Source organism: Eubalaena glacialis, chromosome 5 (genome assembly GCF_028564815.1).
Source record: "Eubalaena glacialis isolate mEubGla1 chromosome 5, mEubGla1.1.hap2.+ XY, whole genome shotgun sequence".
In the NCBI taxonomy this organism is placed as follows: domain Eukaryota; kingdom Metazoa; phylum Chordata; class Mammalia; order Artiodactyla; family Balaenidae; genus Eubalaena; species Eubalaena glacialis.
Window position 1 is genome coordinate 120,039,161 of NC_083720.1, and position 20,575 is coordinate 120,059,735.

A 20,575-nucleotide genomic window follows, 5' to 3' on the forward strand; every position below is an offset into this window, starting at 1 on the left:
AGCTTTGTTTTGATATTCGACAACACATTTGAATTTTGCCTGCCTTACTGTTTTTTTGTTTTGTTTTGGTGGGTGGCTAATGTATTAAGTATTTTTGGATACTGTCAGTTGCTATGGTCTGAATGTTGTGTTCCCTAAAATTCATATACTGAAATCCGAACCCCCAAAGTTGTAGGTCACTGGGGCTTTTAGAAGGTGATTAGGTCAGGAGGGTGGGGCGCTCATGAATGGGATTAGTGCTCTTATAAAAGAGGTTCCAGATTATTCCCTAGCTCCTTATACTATGTGAGGATATGACTAGAAAATGCTGGCTGTGAACCAGGAAGAGGGCCCTCACCAGAAGGTGAACTTCCTGGAGCCTTGATCTTGGACTTCTAGCCTGCAGAACTCTGAGCAATAAATTTCAGTTGTTTATAAGCTACTCAGTCAGGGGTATTTTGTTATATCAGCCCAAACAGACTAAAACATCAGTCAGCAGGCTTATTTGTCCTTATCAAAGGGAGCTCAGCTCTGGAACTGATATATTTATAATGTAATTTCACTAAAATTACTGTATTTAGATAGCTCCTGGCATCTTTCATTAAACTGAAGTTGTTCAGTTATAAGTGTTTGAGGTCAAGATTGTTTTCAGCGCTTCCACTGAGGGAAAAAAAAGCAGCGTGATTCAACCTTTAATTATTATAGGATCAAAACACTGCACAGATTTAAAGGATTAAAATAACGTGTTCAGTGTTCTGATTCTTATTCCCAGTTACCGGAACTCGTACAAGAAGAACATCTGTGTGGACATGCTGCGAGAGGGTTATCATAAGTCTTTTACTGAGCTCTTTGCTCTGATGGAGAAGTGGGATGCCCTGAGGGAGGCTGCAAAAGCAAGGTCCCTCTTCTGGCTGCAGAGACCCCTGGAAGAGCAGCCTGACAAGCTGGATCACTTCTACTACTACCTGACCAGGGCCGAAGCAGCTGAAAGGAAAGGTGAGTGGAAGGATTTGGGGAAGCAGCACTGCAGAAGGCAGAACAGTGAGTGCCTGAGGGAAGGTTCCAAATTGTTTCAAGTATGAATTTAAAACATTGAGACACCTTAGCACAATTCAACCTAGTCAGCTAAGCATCTTAATGGAATAAATGGTAGAGAACGCTGCATCACAAGGCTGCCCAGACACACGGCCATCCTGGTGATGTCACTCTAAGCCAGGGAAGACAATGAATAGCACCTAATAACATCTCCAGGGCTTTCCAATGTATTAAAATCTTTGGTATCATTAATTATACATCTTTCCATAGTTTTTTTTTTTTTATATATAATCTGAATATTGACTTTCACTGAGGAGACACTTTCAGAGTACTATAACTTGACAATTATACTTATTTTCTCGTATTTGTATAATGTAATTTAAAGATTTTATCCATAAGTTTTATAGATTTCTATCAGAGAATTTTTATTAGTGAATAGTGAGGAGACATAAAAAGCCTGCAATTTACAATTATGAATAAAATTGTTAATTTTATATTTTCCATCACATCATCTCTAATAAATTCCTGTTTTTTTTTTTGGTATCCTAAAATTTTCCAGAAAGTCTATATGCTTCAAGTATTGAAGAAAATATTTTAATCTCTACTATAATTATACCAATATTGTTGTCATAAATATTTCTTATTTACATATTCATAATTGGTCATTTTATATAATCAAAGAAAGGAAATCCCAAAAGTTGGCATATAAATTTGGTGTTTTCACCAAACAAATCCAAACAAATCCTTTTGTTCAACTTTTTGTGTGAAAACACCATAGGACTCAAAAAGAGAAGCTCAAGCCCCAACATGATGATGTCTGTACTTCATTTCAGGCCTTTCTATGGGAAAATAGAGTATTAGACAACGTTTTGTTACCCAGTGCTACAATGTGGAAAATTGATAGGGACATAGAAACAGCATCAGAGGGGTAGCAGAAGTCTTTTAGCCTCTATAGTGGAGTCAATATACATATTTCCTATCTGGTTGTGACCTGACTTACAAATATGAGATATACAAAAGTCCTAACAACACCACATGTGAACTAGAGTGTGTGTGTGTGTGTGTGTGTGTGTGTGTGTAGACAAGAGGTGAATATTTGATTATTTGATAATGAAAAGTATTTAACTGCAGAATTGACTTTAAAAATAGAGTCCTTTGGTGAATTTTAAAATGTGATTTACATATAATTTCTCAAGAAATTAACTGTTTAACATTTTAAAATTCTATTGTAAGAAAACCTACATTCTAGTGTCAGCCCCAAATTCTGAAATGATATTTTTACTGAAAATAGAATTGATCCAGCTAAAATTTGCTCATAGTCATTTTCTAAGGTGAATTAATCACATTCACTAAATGTTTTAAATAGAAACATTCATTTTAGTAGCATAAATATGAGCCAAACACATCACTAGTCATAAAGTGTCTTAAATGTGAGAAACTTGTCATAAAGCATTTTGTAATTGTAAAGAAACTAAATAATCTGTTTGAAGGTAGAAAACTTTTAATTTGTAATCTTTTATTAAAGAAAAGTAAATATACATATAAATTAAAATGATTCTCCAATTCCAAAAATTTTAAAAGTCCAAACTTTACAATAGCCAATGTCTTATACACATGGTACAAGTAATGAAATATTTTCTGTACTGAGTGGTTTATCATATATTCATGGTAACTAAGGTTACATTTGTTAAATGGAACAAAATTACCTCTTGCTCAGAACAACTCTTCTGTAGGGTAATTGACTTCAAAATGCAGTGGCTTTTGCCTGGTTAAAATACAGAAAGTTAAAATTATTGCAAAAAATTATTATTGGAAATACTTCAGTTGAAGGACATGTAAATATTTGTATGCTCTTTTTAAAAAATGTGTGTAATTTTTTCACATTTAACACATGAACTTCATAGGAGAAAAATTGTGATTGAGTTAAGAATGTCCCAGAAAATGGTATAGGGGATATGCACAGAAACTCTTGTTAACTTGAATTAATTTTAAATCTTAAAACCCATACACACACACACACACACACACACACACACACGCAATCTAGAATACAGAAATCTCTTAATAGTGCCTCGAAGATTTCACCCCATATGGTTGTGGAATCTTAGACAATTATCTTGAAGCAGCATATCTCTGAGTATTCTCATTGCTTTTCACTGGAAAGACCATCACTCTAGGGTCACAGTGAAGTCCATGTAATCAAAGCTGTGGCACTAACAGTAGTCATCTCAGGTCAGTTCTGTCCCTTGAGACTTGGCAGAGCAGGAACCTAGAGTTATTTAAATTACTTTTCAAAATAGCACTTTCTGTTTTATAGCAAAGAAGTGTTTAAAGTAAGCCAGTCATTTCTTTTTGGATTATTTTCTATTTGTTAAAGTGTTTCTTTGTCCCTGATAGCATTTCTTATATTTCCCATTGTTGTGAGTCATCTCTGTACCATCTGTAACATTATGATTAGGGCCTTGTGCCCCATGGGGCTGGGGAAGAGATGGCAATAATGGTAATGGGTAGCCAAATCAATAGATAATTCAAACATGATTTACACTTGACTTTAAATTATTGTTAAGGGTTAAGCAGCAATTTTCTTTTCTAATAACATTTATTTAAGATACCCAAAGTATGTTCTACCCAAGCAGAGTCCCACAGGATGTTTATACAGTTTATGTAAAGCAAAACAAAAGTAATTGTCTGGTGAAATAAGTTTGAGAAACAACCAGGTGAATTAACATATACATTAAGCAGGTTGGTTTATTGCAGGACTTATCAGAGCCTTTAACATGCTCATGTATATTGTGTGGTTCACTGAAAGAGGGAAATTAGCAGGAGCATTTTCCAAATTTATTTCATCATGAGATCTCCTTTTTAGGTAGCATAATGAATATTGGTCTAAATAATAAATCAACAATAAAATTGATTTTCATCTTATAAATATACCTGCTGACAATTCAAGGAAGTGTTCTGCAAGCAAGGAGAAAAGGCTGTTTAGAACGTAAAGGGTACAGACCATATATTTGGATTATCCAAAGATTCAAAACTTGGATATTCTCCTTTATACTTAATACTCTGAAAAACACTCAATTTTTCCATAGAAAAATAGCTTAGCTGACAAGTAGCCTTTAAATATGTAATCTAAATAGCTTATATAACTCATTCTAAACAAAACCAAAAACTTCGTTTATGAAATGTTGGAAATGTTTTTCTATTAAGGTTTAATTACTGAAAAAAGGAAAAATTATTTCAGGATTGCATATATTTTTAAAAAGCTCTTCATGTAACTTTTTAAAACGGAAGATATGAAATGTTTTATTTACAGGTTTTAAAAAACAGCAACCCTCTAATCATTAAATATGAGAAAGAATATAAAATGCTACAAAACATATTTTAGTGCTCTATTCATATTAGGCAGAAGGTTCAGAATGGAAAGATAAAGCATAGGAGAAGTCAGTTCTGAAATGAGAGTATTCATTTTAAGTAAATAGCTCAGGGTACCCTCTACTTTTCACCTAAGCTATTGCCTATTGTGAATAACCTTAAAAAGCAGAATGGTCTCCAGAATCCCCAGTGCCTTCAAAAATGGGGGATAGGGAGAACTGTTTTTTATCTTTAATTTTTAGGTCTAAAACTTATTTTGAGGTAAATTTTCATTTCCTATGGAATTATGAAGCAGTGTGTGTAAAAACATGACATAGGTTTTAGAAATTTCTTTGGAAACATTGGAGTGACTTATGTACAGTTTTTGAAAGTTAATTTTTGTTGTAATCAGCCTAATGTCATTTTTTCTGAGCCTTTTGATTTTAATCTTATAGGCGTATCAGTGGGCAATATACAAATACTTTTCATAATTGTAATTCTTTCAGGGGTATATAGGTTGACTCTTCTGATAGTAGTGAACAATTAATATCAGTTAATTCCAATAGATAACGATTGTTGTTAAAAATCCTTGGAAGGGTAATCCAGAGGCTACCACATATTTACTACTGTGCTTTAAGCACAAATGCAAAGAAACATAAAGATAATGAATTTGTTCATATCCACCAACAGAATGAAATTTACGAGAGTGAGGCACAATTTAACACAAACATTTTTGTTTAAGTTTATGACTGATTGCAGTGGAGTTTATAAGACTGATTCACAGTTTATTAATATACTTTTTTTGTGTACAAATAGGTCAGATGCCACTTTGGGGAAAAAAAGGGGGGGGGTTAATAAACTGACAACTAATAAACTAGTAACTGAGTGAGAGGGATGACTCATATTAATGCATTTTCAGCAGAAAAAAATACTCATAGAAAAGATAAGCATAGAAATCCACTTTTTCTTAACATTGTTGGTAACTTGTATTGTCAGAAACAGCACTAGAAAGTGTAAGGAGGTTATGTGGTCATTGTGATCATCATTTCTTCTACCTATAAGCTGCATGCTTGCCTTTTCTTCTGGGTGAAAATACCTTGCTATTTTCAGATTCCATCTGCTTTCTTCATTCATCTTTTTGCCATGGTTAACAAACATTGCTTTCTCTGGAATCTCTAAATACTTTTCATATCTTCAATGGGAAAAGTACTTGCTGATACCACAAACTCATTTCTTCCAAAAGAACTGAGCACATTGCTGGTAGATATCATTCTATTTTTTTGTGTTATATGAAGACTCCTGTTTCAACCAAAGAGTATGTCAATTTCTAACAGGGTCTAAGCTCTCCGAAAGAATTTTGTTGTTTTTCTTGTGTGCACATCCTTTAATTAATGTAACTATTTAAATAGTTAAAACATTAATTTTTGCATTTCCATTTTTTAAATGGTTAATCATGCTTTTAAGGAAAAATAGAAGATAAATGTCACTATATTGGTTTGCCATTTGAAGGGATGTGCCTTGAGACATCTTTCTAATGCATTTTATGATGTTTTTCTCTCTTTGAAGAATACTTTGAAGAGGTCTATAATAACTTGTATGCTCTGGCCTGTTACTTCAATAATTCTGAAGACAAGTGGGTAAGGAACCACTTCTATGAACGATGTTTTAAGATTGCTCAACTCATCAAAATTGACGGTGGGAAGAAGGAAGCCGAGGCGCACGCACACATGGGGCTGCTCTTCGAGGAGGATGGTGAGTGACCATTTGTCAGGCTGCTGCGGGGGCTTTGAAACATCCCAAGTCCAGGCAAGCAGAAAGCGCATGGGGGTGGAGAAAAAGACCCGAGGCTGGGTAGAAGAATGTGAGTTTCTGGGATTAAAAAGCAAAAAGGTGAGACTTTGGACTCACCCTCCATATTGCTACAGTCATACCTCTGCTGAGTGCTCAGCCTAGAGTTCCCAGCAGCGTCATCACGGAGAGAAAGCATCTTCCTCCAGGCCTCCACGCACATCCTTCGTCCACATATGTGCTGCACTGTTTTGAAATGCTTTTCCTTTCTTACAGACCTGCTTGTTCATTTTAACTTGATTTCTCATGTATGAAAATGGGAAAAAGGAAAGGCACACTTTGTGATTTTCCTAGCATCCCAAGTCCCATATATATAACCTATATAACTCGGGTACCACCACGTTGTGATTTTTTTAATAATTTCTGAAGGAAATGTTCCTTTAAAAATAATGTCATTCTTAATAATGTTATCTTAAGACAAGCCAAAGTCTGAAAGGATAACAAAAATTTATCAGAAACATATTTTATTTGGTGGTTTAATAAGGATTGCAAACAGAAAGTTAAGAATTAAATTTATTTATAGAAGGATAGTGGGTAGATAGTATGCAAATAAAATATGTGGGAAGATGAAAATATTTGCTCAGAAATAATTCTGTTTCTTCCCTCAGAACACTGTCTCATTTTCCACAAGAGTTTTGACTTTGGCAAAAGAGTTAAATTAGAAAATATTTATTATCTTGTGGCTAGAACTGCATAGGGCTTTGAGAAGGGAGGGGAAAAGGTTTTTGTGCTTCAGGAAATTGCACATTGTAATCTACAGCATGGTGGGTGCTGGAACGTGGCTGATTGTCAGGGGCTCTCTTGAGTGATAGGTATGGGGAAGAACAGAACAATTCAAAGAAGTGAGAGATCATACAAACTAGATCCAAGGAAGGCATGATGGAGTCAGAACGGACTGGTGGGGGATCTGGAAGATGGGTGGACTTTAGGCGGGTAAAGAAACAGGAATATATTCTGTAAGAGGGAACTACATACTAAAGCATAATTAGAGAAACTGATAAGAGGAGCGACCTGGTTAAAGTGGAAAGTATATTTCTGAGCAGTGATGGGAACTGAGTATGGAAAGGCAAACTAGGAACATGCCAGCGTTCAGAGTTTGGGCTGAACCAAACTCTATAGAGTTTGGGCTATACCTTCAGGCTAAGGAAAGGAGTATGATGGAAGTCTGGCTGTGATACACCCTGTGGGAAGAGGAATAAGAGAAAGGGGGGATGGTTAGGAAGCTGCCCCACTAATTCAACCCTGAAGAAACAATCCAAAAATATTTAAGAGAATGTGTTTAAGCGTATCCATGGCAGTACAATTTATGATGTCTCAAAACAGGGGATTAGCAACATTAAGCAACACCCATGCCACAGAGTTCTGTGCAGTCATGAAATTACAAACTAGAGCCAAATTCATTCATTCAACAAATATTTGTTTAGAACCTAGTGCCTGGGGATAAAACAGTAAACAAGACAGACAAAATCTTTGCCCTCCTGGCACTAACATTCTACTGGGAAAAAGAGGCCTTAACCACTCATGGCTATATAACATATGAAATACTGGTACGTGCTGTGATGAAAAATGAAACAAGGCAAAGGGATAGATAGTGGTTGCTACTTTACATAAGGTGTTCACCTTTTAGAAGGTGAGGCATGAATAAAGTGAGGGAGTAAGCCTTATGAGAATCTGGAGGAAGAGGTTTTTAGAGAGAGGACATGGGAAGTGCAAAGGCCCTGAGGCAAGTACATGCTGAGCACTGCCTGGGGCCCAGTGAGGAAGGCTGGGGGTAGAAGGAAAGGAGCTAAGTTTAGACCAGGAGGCTTGGGATCACACTGGGGCTTGTAGGACAAGCTGAGGACTTTGGATTTTATTCTAAATTGTATAGGAAATCTCAAATGTATATTAATTTGAGAAAATGCTCATGATACGTTAAATAGAAAACAAGATTCAAAACACAATGTAAAATATCATTATATTTGGTATGTATCATATACCAATGTGTTAACAGCGGTTGTTTTTGAATGTGGAACCACAGGTGATTATAAAATTGTGTACTGAAGGGTTATTACTTACTATAATTGAGAAGTTACCTGTTAAAACTCTTAGCCTATTGTTAAAAGTAGAGTTTAGTGTTTCAATTTGTAAAAATGGAATAAATTCTTGCTTAAGTAAAATTCTAAGTAAAACCTTTGCTTAAGCTTTTTAAAATTATTATTCTCATTTCATCAGTGATGTAAATACTTTTTTTTAAGCTTTTTAGAACTTTTATTAACTTCATTTTGAATGATGAGGATACTGTGGCACAAAGAAATTAAGCTGGTTAGTGGTGGGGCTAGTGTTAAGTCAGCTGGATTCAGAGCCTGTGCTAGCAGCCATTGCTCTATGCAGACCAAGAATTGCTTTACTTTCATGATGTGCTAATGATGAAAATTCCTGAAAATTATACACTAAAGTATAGTTTAGCACTTTTTTGTTCTCTACTCTAGGAACATCCCTTAGTTGAAAAGAATAAGAATTGTTTTCAGTCTTATTTTGTTTTTATAATTGGAAGCATCAATTTCTCCAATTATGAGAAATCAAATAATGGAACTGTCAATTACTGGCTCTGAAAAAAGAAGTCACAAAATAAATAAGAAATAATACATGAAAATGAGGGCTGAAGACGCCAGGGCTACATTGATGAAAATTTAAGAGTGGCCTCAGTGAGATTCAGATAGCTATCATAAACATATTCTGAATTTTCCTATAAATTTTATTTCTGACTTTTAAATTTGGTTTGATTTTTTGAAAATTTATTGCAGTAAAAAACGTATAACAGAATTTACCATCTTAACTATGTGTAAGTGTACAGTTCAGCAGTTTTAAGTATAATCGCCCTATTCTGCAACTGGTCTCCAGAACTTTTTCATCTTGCAAAACTGGCACTCAATACTCGTTAAACTACAACTCCTGATTTCCCTCGCCTTCTGATTTTTTTTAAATCTGTGAATGTATTTCTATTGGAGGATTTATTCATTGCTTCCTTTACTTATTTATTTATTCATTCATCTATCCATTCACTCATTCAACAAATATTGGAGCACTTACTAATAGCTACTAATACGATTAGTAACCATGGCACTGTATCATTTTAGTAGCTGAGAGTGAGGATGAGTTTGGGAAATGTGATCAGGGTGGGGCTGCTGTGAGATTATCTTCACGGGTCAGTGGCTTGCTCACAGTTAGATGCCCCACCCCATAGCATGATAAAATGCACCCAAATTCCATAATATGTAGAATGTTTTGGCTCTAAAGCTATTTTTAAGTTAGATTGTGTTATTTTGTTTTGCAACCACTTTTTGAAAGATCTAAACTATTTTTCTATGGCCTTAATCAGTTCATTGGCCACAAGAACCATGCCTGTATTGTTTGATGGATAAAATGACTGAGTTGATGCTGATGGAAGTTCTAGAGATTGACTTTGAGTATCTGATGTACTTAGCAATGGTGAAAATTATCTGTGCAGCTTTTGTAATTGGGGTAGCATTTTTATGAGGAGGGTAAACTAGGACTACTTAAAATACATGGCTAGAGTGCAGTGAGGGCTCACCTGAATATGGGGGTCCCCCTGAGGTGATGATGGTGTAGCTTCCGCATACCTGATCTGATTGGTCCAGGCAAGCCCCACATATGGAGGCCCTGCAGCAACAGCTAGGCGGCAGCTGTGCTCAGGGGCAGGTGGCATCCTCCTGGTTCCAGGGGTGCCCATTCAGGTTAAAAAAGCAGGATACCAGCCAGCAGATGGCAAAGGGCAGGTTGTCAGGGCCCAGCAAAGCAGCTGTAGGCCAGGGCATGGCTCCAGCACCCTCAGGGAACTAGAGAGCAAATGAACATGAGCAGAAACCATGTCCCAGGGACTGGGCACCTGGGTGAAGTCAGGGCCAATGTTCAGCCCACGAGCACACATGGGACCAGAGCCCCCTGGCCAGAGCTGAGCACAAGCTCTAGTTCCCACTGCTGCTGAAGATGGTGCTCTAGTATGCAATGTGGCCTGGCTTCTATTGGCTCAAGGGCTGGCAGTCCTATTCTTCAGGTGAAATATCTGCTGGGGTAGCAGGTGTGGAGTAGTTGTGGTCTGACAAATACTTGTAGCACATCAGTGGCTCTATCTGCTTTCAGAATTGTCACCTATTTGGAAGGACAAATGGACAAGCGGTATTCACACCACGTCTGCGGAGCATTGGAGAAAGCTCTCAGACCCTGGACCTGAAAGAAATGTGCCCATACATTCTAGAGCAGCACACAGAGGTCTAGCAGGGCCAGTGTCAGAGCCTGGGAGAGAGAGGGTTTTTTAAGAGCCATGACTAGGGAAGCACCGACTTCCCCCCAGGTATGGTCTGTGGCCAAGGCAACAATAATAAGATGACGTGGCAGAACCTTAACTTCAATCCTCCCTTGCCAGGTCAGTATTTAGTGGTTGAGTCAGGGGACTGGGGTCCAAGCCTTGCAGGTGCAGCTTTATTGGTGGGGAGCAAACCAATGGCAGGGTTGATCAATCGGCATTCATAGTTGAGCAAGCACCAACACCTTTCACCTTCTCCCCTTCCATTGATTTAGGATCTGAGTCCAAACCTTGCCTTTGACCAAATAAATGAACTTAGCACTGAGACTGGCTGGTTTCCACGGAGCCTTGTAGGAGGCAAGTCTGTTTTCTGCAGGGGCTAGCCTAGAGGATTAGTATCGGTCAGGGTAACCCTTGATTTCTGTCTAGCTTTTTGTTATGTCCCTTCTCCCCCAATTCAAACAGGGGTGGCTTCTAAGTAGCGTCTCTCACTCTGTCAGCAATCCATTCCATTTCAACCAATATGGGCTTGGGGTCTAGACCTCCCACCCTGAGATACCAGGAGGGTGATTAGAAGTAGATGTTGGGTGACAACCACGGGTGCTGATCATGTTCACTGAGAACAGGCAGGGGAAGGCCATTGTAGGTACAGCTTGGGAAGTGCACATCTTCCAGTTCTGCAGGCCTTCAACTGCAATTTTAGCATAGGGATTGAGTAAAGGCTAACCCAGATCTACAACATTGACCCCAAATTCTCCTAGTGACTGGGAACTTCTGAAGAAGAGTTATCCTGGTTGGCTTGCTCAGTTCAGGGCCTAGAATTGATTGTTGACAGTCAGTTCCTTGGACACATTCTAGATGGTGTATCCCAGTGTGATTTGCCAGGGGCTGGAAGGAACCAGGAGAAGAGCAGAGTTGGGAATATACAGTGGAATGGTCCCCCTCTCCCCTGATGCATCCAGTAGTGAAAGGCAGATACAGCAACAGATTTGTGGTGGAATCCACCACTGTAAGGGACTGTCTCCCTTACCATCTTGATCTCATGGAAAGGAGTAGAATTTGGAAGTCTACTTATCCTGTCTTGCTCAGTCCTTCCCTAACACATGCTCCACCCATTTTTAGTGATCATGGGGAAGATGCCCCCTTTCATTTTTTTTGCGTGAATTTTATGAGAGGCAGTAGTCCAGCTTTCCTCTCAGTGAAGTATCCACCGTGTATTAGGTAATTCCTTTCCATATCACACACACACACAAAAAGGAATTCTATCACTGAGAGTCTTAACCCCATAGGGCTCCCACTGCCAAGGATTTTTCAAGGCTAGTTCCTGCTAATGGTCACTAACCAGCCATCCTGAAGGCTGACCACAACAACATCACTAGCAGACTCTTCCCACTCCCATCTTGGTCTTTGATCTATATCCAGTCCCCTGACTTGCTTCCAGAAGGCCATGTTATTGGCCTGGAGAGATGCCCAGTTTGCTGGGACAACTGCCATGCTAACAAAGTAGTTGGTCAGCAGCACTCACAGCAGGCCTGCTGGAGCAGTGCTGCTCTGAGAAAACTCAGAGAGACAGGAGCTGAGCAGGTGTGCTGGTCTCCCATTGCCCTTTCATTGGATGCTCTATGTTTAGGGGAGTATTGTCTGATTGGGGCCAGACACAATAGCAACATGACGTGGCAGAGCCTTGACACACGCTCTATCCTGCCAGCCCAGCATTCGTCTTTTGATGTAGGATCAACCAGCCCCTCCGGGGGAGGGTGCAAAGGGGAGCGGCAGGGGATAAGGTCTCTGCCTTGTGGTTGCAGTCATAGGATATGGCACACAAATAGCAAGACTTGCCACATAGGCATTCATAATTTGGGGAGCCCCAACCTCTCCCCTGTCAGGAGAGAAGAACTCTAGGGTCTAAGTCTAGGGTCTAGGTCAGAATTGATTGTCCTAAAAGCACTGAGCCTAACTGGTTTCCTTGGAATTTTGCTAGAGTCCATCTCCTTTTCTAGGAAACCGGCCTGCAGGGTATCAGTCCTGGACAAGTTAACCCTTACCTCTTAAATCTGGAAGTTCTGAATAAGGAGTGATGTTAACATACAGAGACTAGGGTCAGATTATGACCACAGAGTGCTGTCTTTTAAGAACTAGGACAAAGATAGAACCATGAGCAAGACTAAAAGTGTCAAAACAAGCTCTACTGCCAAAGACTAGCTATTTTAAAGAACGGATTAAAGTAGAAGAGAAGCAGTCAGTTAAAGGAAGAGAAGATCCAATCTCAGTCCTAGAAGAATGCCTACTAGACACTGGAATTGAGTGAGTGCTGTTCTTACCAACTAACTGCCCCCCAAATGGAGGTCGAAGCGGAGGATTCTACTAGCCCCACCTAGCCAGCGAGAAGAGCCAAGGGCAGACTGTCTACTCTGCTTGCCTTTAAATACCTGGACTAAAAAGACCACTCCTAATTGAGGGATGTAGAAAATACAAGGAAAACAAAACATTAATCTGAAGAACAAACCTGTAAATGTGATCATTTTAGAAAAATTCTTAATGTCTTCAGAAAGATACAAGTAGGAGACAGAAAGGCTTAAGGATAGAACCAAATGAGAAGACAGTGAGCCCCAGATGAAATAAGGAAGGCTTTCAAAGAAAAGTGTTGGTAGAATTAAAATACAGAGCAGAAAAAGGGCAGGATTGGCCCAATGGAATACTGAATCAGTGGTGTTGAGGACAAGCTCGAAACGTTTTCCCAAAATGCAAGTGAAAGACTAAGAAGTGAAAACAATGACATTATCAATATGGAAGTTTCTGAGGTAGAGTAGATGATAACCAAAATGAAAGTAATAACCAAAGACATTTTAAGAAAGCTTTCTTGACCCTAAAAAGATATGAATATTCAGATTGAAATAGCTCTTTATGCTTCAGTCAAAACTATAAGGAAAAATCCATAGCTAGATAATTCTCGGGAATTTTTTGAATGACTCAGATTAAGACAGACTCCCACCTGCATCCAAAGAAAAAGCACAAATTGCCTGCATTGGAACAAAAATTAGATAAGACTCATTTTTTTCTCCTTTGCAACAATAAGTGCCAAAAAAAAAAAAAAGTAGAGTCCAGGGGGTTTGAGGGTAGGGTAAAGAGAGTGGAATGCTATAAACTTGAGAACTGATAGTATGCTACGGAAGTAAGTTCTGTCCCATAAGAAGCAATGAGAAGGTATTCTTACTTATGTACTTCAGAAAGTACACTGTGAATGTAGTTTCTGTGTATGCCATATTCTATCTACAACCCAACAAGAGATAAATCAAAATTAAAAATTTTAAGAAGAGGGAAGTCCTAATATCAAAGAACTGACAGTATACACTGGAACTGATTAAATGTTAAGTCTACAAAAAATGTCAATAATTTTGGAAGTAGAAGATACAAAGTATAAAAACTAAGTGTGATTTAAATTTCTCTCTATGATTTTCCAAACATTTATGGTAATGTTAATTACTTCTGTATCTTATTTTAAAATAACATTTTATGAGAAACATTTAAAAATAAACTATGAAAAAAGTAGAAACTCGAGGCAAATATTTATTTCAGTCTTAGATGAGAAAGACCTTCGAAACATGAAAACAATGGAACAAAGCACAAAGAAAAATGATGGGCTTTATAAGAGAGGTAATTATAATCTTCTCACTGCTCCAAGTTCAGAACCAGTTCAGAAGAAACATGGGAATCAGACAGATCATAATAGCTAAGGCTAGTTAGGGAACAGAGCTTATAGCTGTTCAAATCAAACTCTATTATCTCGCAGAATTCATCGTAACCACCTAGTTACTGAAAGACTGGTCATGTTCAGACTCTTCTACAGGTTCTAAGCCTGTGCCTGTGAACTTCAGCATGGAGCTTGAGAACAGAGTCCAGAGAGAATGAAAGTTCAGGATTTCACTAGTCAGATACATTGTTTTTCCTCCTCTGTGGTGAGAAGTGAAGAGGGAAGGAGAGAGGAGGTCTGCTCATGGAAACACGAGGCTAGCGGTACAGCATCCCCACTATCAGAAACAAACACTGAGAGAGTTGACATGTACTTAAAGAAAAAAATATTTATTAAAGACCTCATATAAAATAAACTAAAATTGGGAATTATTGGAAACAAATATAACAGATTAGTATCATTATTATATAAAGAACATTTACAAATTGGTAAGAAAAAACACTAACACACCAGTAGAAGAAATTAAACTGGGTAATAAACATTAAAATAAAAGCCAACATTGATAATAAAAAGCACAAATTAAAGCACTAAACATATGCTACTTTTCCCCTGTAATTTTCTAACAAGATTTATTGTACTTCTACTATGTGCAAGATACTGGGATAAGTGCTGGAAGTATATGGCTGAAAAAGATATTTATGGCCCCTTGATTCAGAGGCTTACATTTTAGTGGAAGAGGCAAGTCAATACTCTGATAATTACAGTAATCTGAGAGAGTCGGCTGATAGGATAGGTACAGAATGTTTAAATATTTAAATGTGCAGGGATAAATGTTGTCTATTTACTTATTGAAGATAGCATTTAATGCTGTGAAATTTTAAAAATTTAAGCAGGTTTTTTACATTGCTGGTGATAGGATCAATTAGCCTGACATTTCTAGCAAACAATTTAGGATTACATATCTAGGAAATAATCACATATGAAGACAAAAATTTATGTGAATACATATTATATCTTTATACATGTATTATTGGTAATAATAAAAATAAATGGAAACAATACAAATGTCCTACATTAGGATAATAATCAGTGGTGGTAGTTACACATGATAAACTCTTATCCAGCTAGTCAAAATGCTGTTTTCCATTGACTATAATGATAAGAGCTACCACTTATTGAGTGCTATGTGTCAGCCACTATAAAAGTGCTAATTCTGGCCAATGATCTATGAGCAGTCACTTCCAGGCTGAAACTTGGAGGAGCAGATATGAGTCCTCCCTACTATCTCTGATTTTGCCATGGTGACCGTGGAGGAATTATGTTGAGATGGTGAAACCATGAGATGGAAGCAACCGGTTCCCTGAATGAGCATTGGGTGACTCTAGAGAGTCACCACCCTCAGTGGACTTCATGTGAGCAAGAAAACTACTTTGTCTAAGCCTCTGGGATTTCAGGGTCTATTTACCAGCACAGTGTAGCCTAATCTAACTTTGACTGATACAATCTCCAACACTTATATGCCCTTATTTTGAATGAGGGATTTCATGAGTCCTCTGAGTGGTTTTTTGCTATTTCTTTGAAAATTTTACACTAAAGATTCCCTTTGGGATGTGATATATAATGTCTTTGTGCTTTTCCAAAAACTTCCATTTTAACATTTTTAGACACTTTACAAATCTCTCAATTTACTAATATAACTTAGTCTTCCAAAAATTCCATTTTTATTTTTAATATAGAAAAAATATATGCATTTTTTGTAACACATTTCTGTATTGTTTGAATATAATAGATGAGCGACGTATTTATGATCCAAAAAATAAAAATAGACAACTTTTAAAGCTCACTGATATAGAATGACTCCATCACAAGTCTACAATAGTGTTTTGCCTGCTATCCAGGGTCCTGGACTATTTCAAGATCCCATGATTATCATTATTTAAGACTAAATCCAGGAGGAAATAGTGGGTCCCTTGGGTGATCCAGTCTTGAAGTGTTTCCATCTGGAACAGAGACTCAGTCCCTGATCATGGGTCTTGGAATTGGGATCCAAACTTGAGCTCTCTGACTCAGTTCTGGACTCCTAATTCCTCTCACTGAAGTCTCCTGGAAGCTCTCGCCAGGCTAACTCAGTAACTCAGTGTAGAAGAAGAACCAACCATTAGAGCAAAGATGTCAAAGGCGCAGGCATAGCAGTTGTGATTGTCAACATTGAAAACTGCTCACAGACACTTCAGACACTCATCAAATGGAAACATTTAGCTGATTTAACAGATTCTGTAGATGCCTTATCTGAGAACTCAGGGGTGTCTGATCTGCTATCCCCAAGGTAACCTACCCTGCAAGTATCTCTGCCACTCAGTCCCACTTGAACTATCATCTCAGGTAATTCATACAACTAGAAACATCTAGATATCTGTGGACATTCCGAGAACAGGCTTCCATCACTGAAGAACAGCTTTAGAGAGATGTGTTACCTGTAGATCCCCACCATGGGCGCACAGACTCTCGTGTTCTGCCTGTAGAAACATTTGGTGGCCTCAAACCATATCAGTATATCTGCTCAAAAGAAAAAAATCCCTGTACCCCTCCTCACCACCTATTGTTCATGAGCTTCTATATCTTTTTATTTTTATCTTCCAGCTGCCCCAGCCTTGGGGCAGTGATTCTGTGCAGGATGGTTGCCATTCTCAACCTGTTTTCTCAGGGAAGCAAATATGATTGTTAATGTTGACTTAGAGACCATTCTTATGAGACTGCTGAAATCCCACACACGCATCCTGCCCCCGAAGCAGAAGTAGTAACACCACCACAGATTATGGTCTGTGGTCAAAAGGAAATAGGCTGAGGGTCATGTGCTCTCTGAAGTTCTGCAGCCTCTCTCTCCCACCTAGAAAGCACATTGGAATTCAAATAAAGAGGACTTTTTAAAATGGATAATAACAGATCATCATTATATGTAAAAAAAACAAACCATTCCAAAAGTTTGGTTGTTTTTTGTTATAAAAATTATTGGCAGTACCTTTTAACAATTGATCATGACACAGAACTGGGCCTCAACACAGTTCAGGGTAGTTTCTAGCTCTGCTCGATCCATCCATCCCAAAGTTTGACTAATAAACTTCTGAGACCCTTTTCATCATTGCCACCATCCATCTGGCTTTCTTCCCTCCCACCTTCCCTTCTTTATCTCTCTGTGTACACTCCATATTTTCAAATCCATCATCTGCCAGACCATGAGACCCCATCCTTCATTTGATGCCTCTTCCAGTGGATCCTTCAGAAGGTAAAGGAGCCCTGCAAACCACCCTGTCTCCTCTCTGCTTTGAACTCAGATTTGCCACTGGCTTGGGCTCCCACACACACCTTACTCGTAACTGTGTCTGTGATTCTAGTTGCCTCCGTGTTTGGTGGGGTAAGCCTTTTCACACCCAGCCTGCAGTCTCTTGTCATGGAGTCACATGTGCTGCACTGCTTGGCTTTCCTTCCCCAGTGTTGGTGCTGAATGGTTTTAGTAACTACACAACCAAGACAGGACAAGTATTGCATGGGATGCTGGTACTTTCTGCTTTCTCATTTGAGAGAAAAATTGTCAATCCTATTTGTTATGGGTTGCATTGTGGAACCCCCAAAAGATGTTGAATTCTTAATCTTAACCTCCACTACCCATGAATGTGACCTTATTTGGAAATAGGATCTTTGCAGACAATCAAGTTAAGATGAGGTTATTAGGGTGGCCCTAATCCAATATGACTGGTATCCTTATAAAAAGGGGAAATTTGGGCACAAAGAGAGACATGTACAGAGAGAAGATGATGTGAAGATATAGAGAGAACACCATCTACAAACCAAGAAACACCTGCTACCAAAAGCTAGGAGGGAGACACTGAACAGATTCTCCCCCCTCAGTCCTGAGGAGGAACCAGCCCTGCCAATCCACAACTTGATTTTGGACTTCCAGCCTCCAGTTTAAGCCACCCAGTTTGTGGTACTGTTATGGCAGCCTCAGGAAACCAGTACAATATTCAATGTGGTGTCAGTGACTTTTCTTAACTAAAAAAAAAAAAAAGATGTTATTTTAGGAAAAAATAAAGGAATATAATAATGGTGACTGATATGATTTAACATGTGAAAAATGTAATGTTCTTTCATTTTAAATTCTGACAGATAGAACATTTATTGTGAGAATATTATCTAAAATAATATAAGGCAATTTTTAAAAACTCCTTAATATCTGATATAAACAATCTCTTCCTAGAGTTTTGGCTTTTTACCTTATTCTATATTCTATTATAAATATCACTTCATTTGGTGGATACTTTTATTCTTCAGCATTTGAAATGAAGTTTATCATCACAGTATTCAGTTCTCCAAAAAACGGTTAAAATACAATAATATCATCAAAGATTTTAATATCATCAAAGATGCCACATCAAAACTGATAGATATTTCATGGTAATTTCTATTTTGTCATGGAATAATGTTTGCCAGTTTCTTAGAAAAACAGCCTTAATAACTAAAAGAAATGCAAAGGATGTATCAGTTTTTAGTGTGGTGTTTTATTTTCTCTTTCATTTTATTAAAAATTAATAGAGATGTAAGCGCTGTTGAGAAGATTTAAAACCCATCAAATACACAAAATCTCAACTGAGGCGACCCCAGAGAAGGGCACCGATGATGTGGAATGGCAGAAGGTATTTTGCATTATATGCCGTTTTGCACTATTAGAATTGGTTATCTTGTGCATTTGTTATTTTTTAATAGGGGTGGGGGGGGACTAGCTAATATTAAAGATTTCATTGAATTAAAAAGTATTGAAAAGGACAGAAGGTTTTTACAGTTGGTAAGAAAAAAAATGGTGATGATTAAAGAACTATTAGAGATCCAATCATATTATTAATCGTGTAGAAAAGTGGGGGGAAATGTTAATTATTGATGGTTTTTCCGATAGCAAGGGAAGTCCAAATCTACAGGGATATTAGAAATATGGGACAAAAGCTTTTATAAAGATATAAGTTGGAAGCCTGCAAATTCATAGCAGAGGTTAAATTAGTGATGGTTGATTGACGTTGGATGACTATCTTGGTCTGCACAGTTAACCTAACAGCATTTGAGCATCAGACTAGAGATGAAATCTAGCAGAGGAAAAACTATTAGATTGGGCAATAAACTTAGACTCTCTTTGGACACTGCCATTTGCTAAGTAACTATGTGTATCTGGGTAAGTTATTTAATCATTGTGGATCTTGCTCTCCTCGTCTGTAAAATGAGGCAGTGGGAGCAGATGCTCTTTGCTCTGAGTTCACTTCCAGCTCTGATTTTTGTGGTCACTTAAATGTCTACTGAAAGATCAGTCCTTAAAAACTGTCAACTTCTTTACTTTTCCTTCAGAACATTAAGCCTATCTGGAGACTGGAGGCCTTGCTTCCATGAATAACTTCCCTGCTGCCTTTCCAAGTGGTAGGATCACTTTTGTTTGTGCAGTAGGTGCTTAGTAGGTATGTATTCTCTTGGTCTCGAGAGCTTGCAGGCTTTTTATGCTTATCCTTGTTGTACCACTTGGATGCTGGGCTACTGCATACAAATGAGGAAACCCTTTGAAGGGTAGTAGCTTGGGTGGGAAATAGAAGAGAATTGTTCTCTGAGGGATTAATTTTATATGTGTTCATGATTCCTGGAATCGATGTTCAGGAAGGGATGCTATAAGGGTGGCCCTAAGGGTCAGGAAAAACCTTTTCTATGGATTAACAGGTAGATATGGATTTAGTAAATTGTAAAATTGTTCTCAATTGTTGAAAACTGGGTTGGGAAATTATGTTGTTTAATTCTTTTAGGTGAATGAATGTTAGAGCCATATTAGGTCTTAAAAGTCATCTATTCCAGACTCTAATTTACTAGATGAAGAAGCTGAAACAGAGTAATGAAACAATGTTGCCATGGCCACGTATTTTGTTAGTAACAGGCACAAGACTTGGATTCAGAGTTCTACATTCATGTCAGCTCCCTCTCCCCTCTCTGTGTCATACTCAACACAAATACACACAAACATCTCTATATGTGCATGGCTCTGCAAACTGATTTAACTAACATTTAGGCAGACATAGAACAAATCAGACGTACCTGCAACGTACATAATGGCAGTCACATATAGAAAGGTGTATTAGTAGATATAGATGATACAGATGTCATGCTTTTTCTCATGAATGAGGTAGGAGATATTATTCCCATTTCAGATTTGCAGAAAATAGGATTCTGAGAGGTTAAATGACAACTAAAGCCTGTCAGAGCCAAGACGGGACCCTGTGTCCTCAGATCTTTGGTTCAGTGCCTTTCCCACTCCCCAATACCACCTCCCTAGACAAAGGTTT

The 20,575-nt window shown here is 38.0% G+C and overlaps 1 protein-coding gene across 1 annotated transcript in view; it reads left to right on the forward strand.

Annotated features, from left to right (window-relative positions):
- TTC29 (tetratricopeptide repeat domain 29) overlaps positions 1-20,575 on the forward strand; it is a 267,121-nt gene that overhangs the window by 34,010 nt on the left and 212,536 nt on the right. The window contains exons 3-4 of the mRNA XM_061191617.1: positions 752-975; positions 5,932-6,117. Of these exons, the coding sequence (XP_061047600.1) occupies positions 752-975; positions 5,932-6,117 (410 nt within the window). The remainder of the gene's footprint in view (positions 1-751; positions 976-5,931; positions 6,118-20,575) is intronic.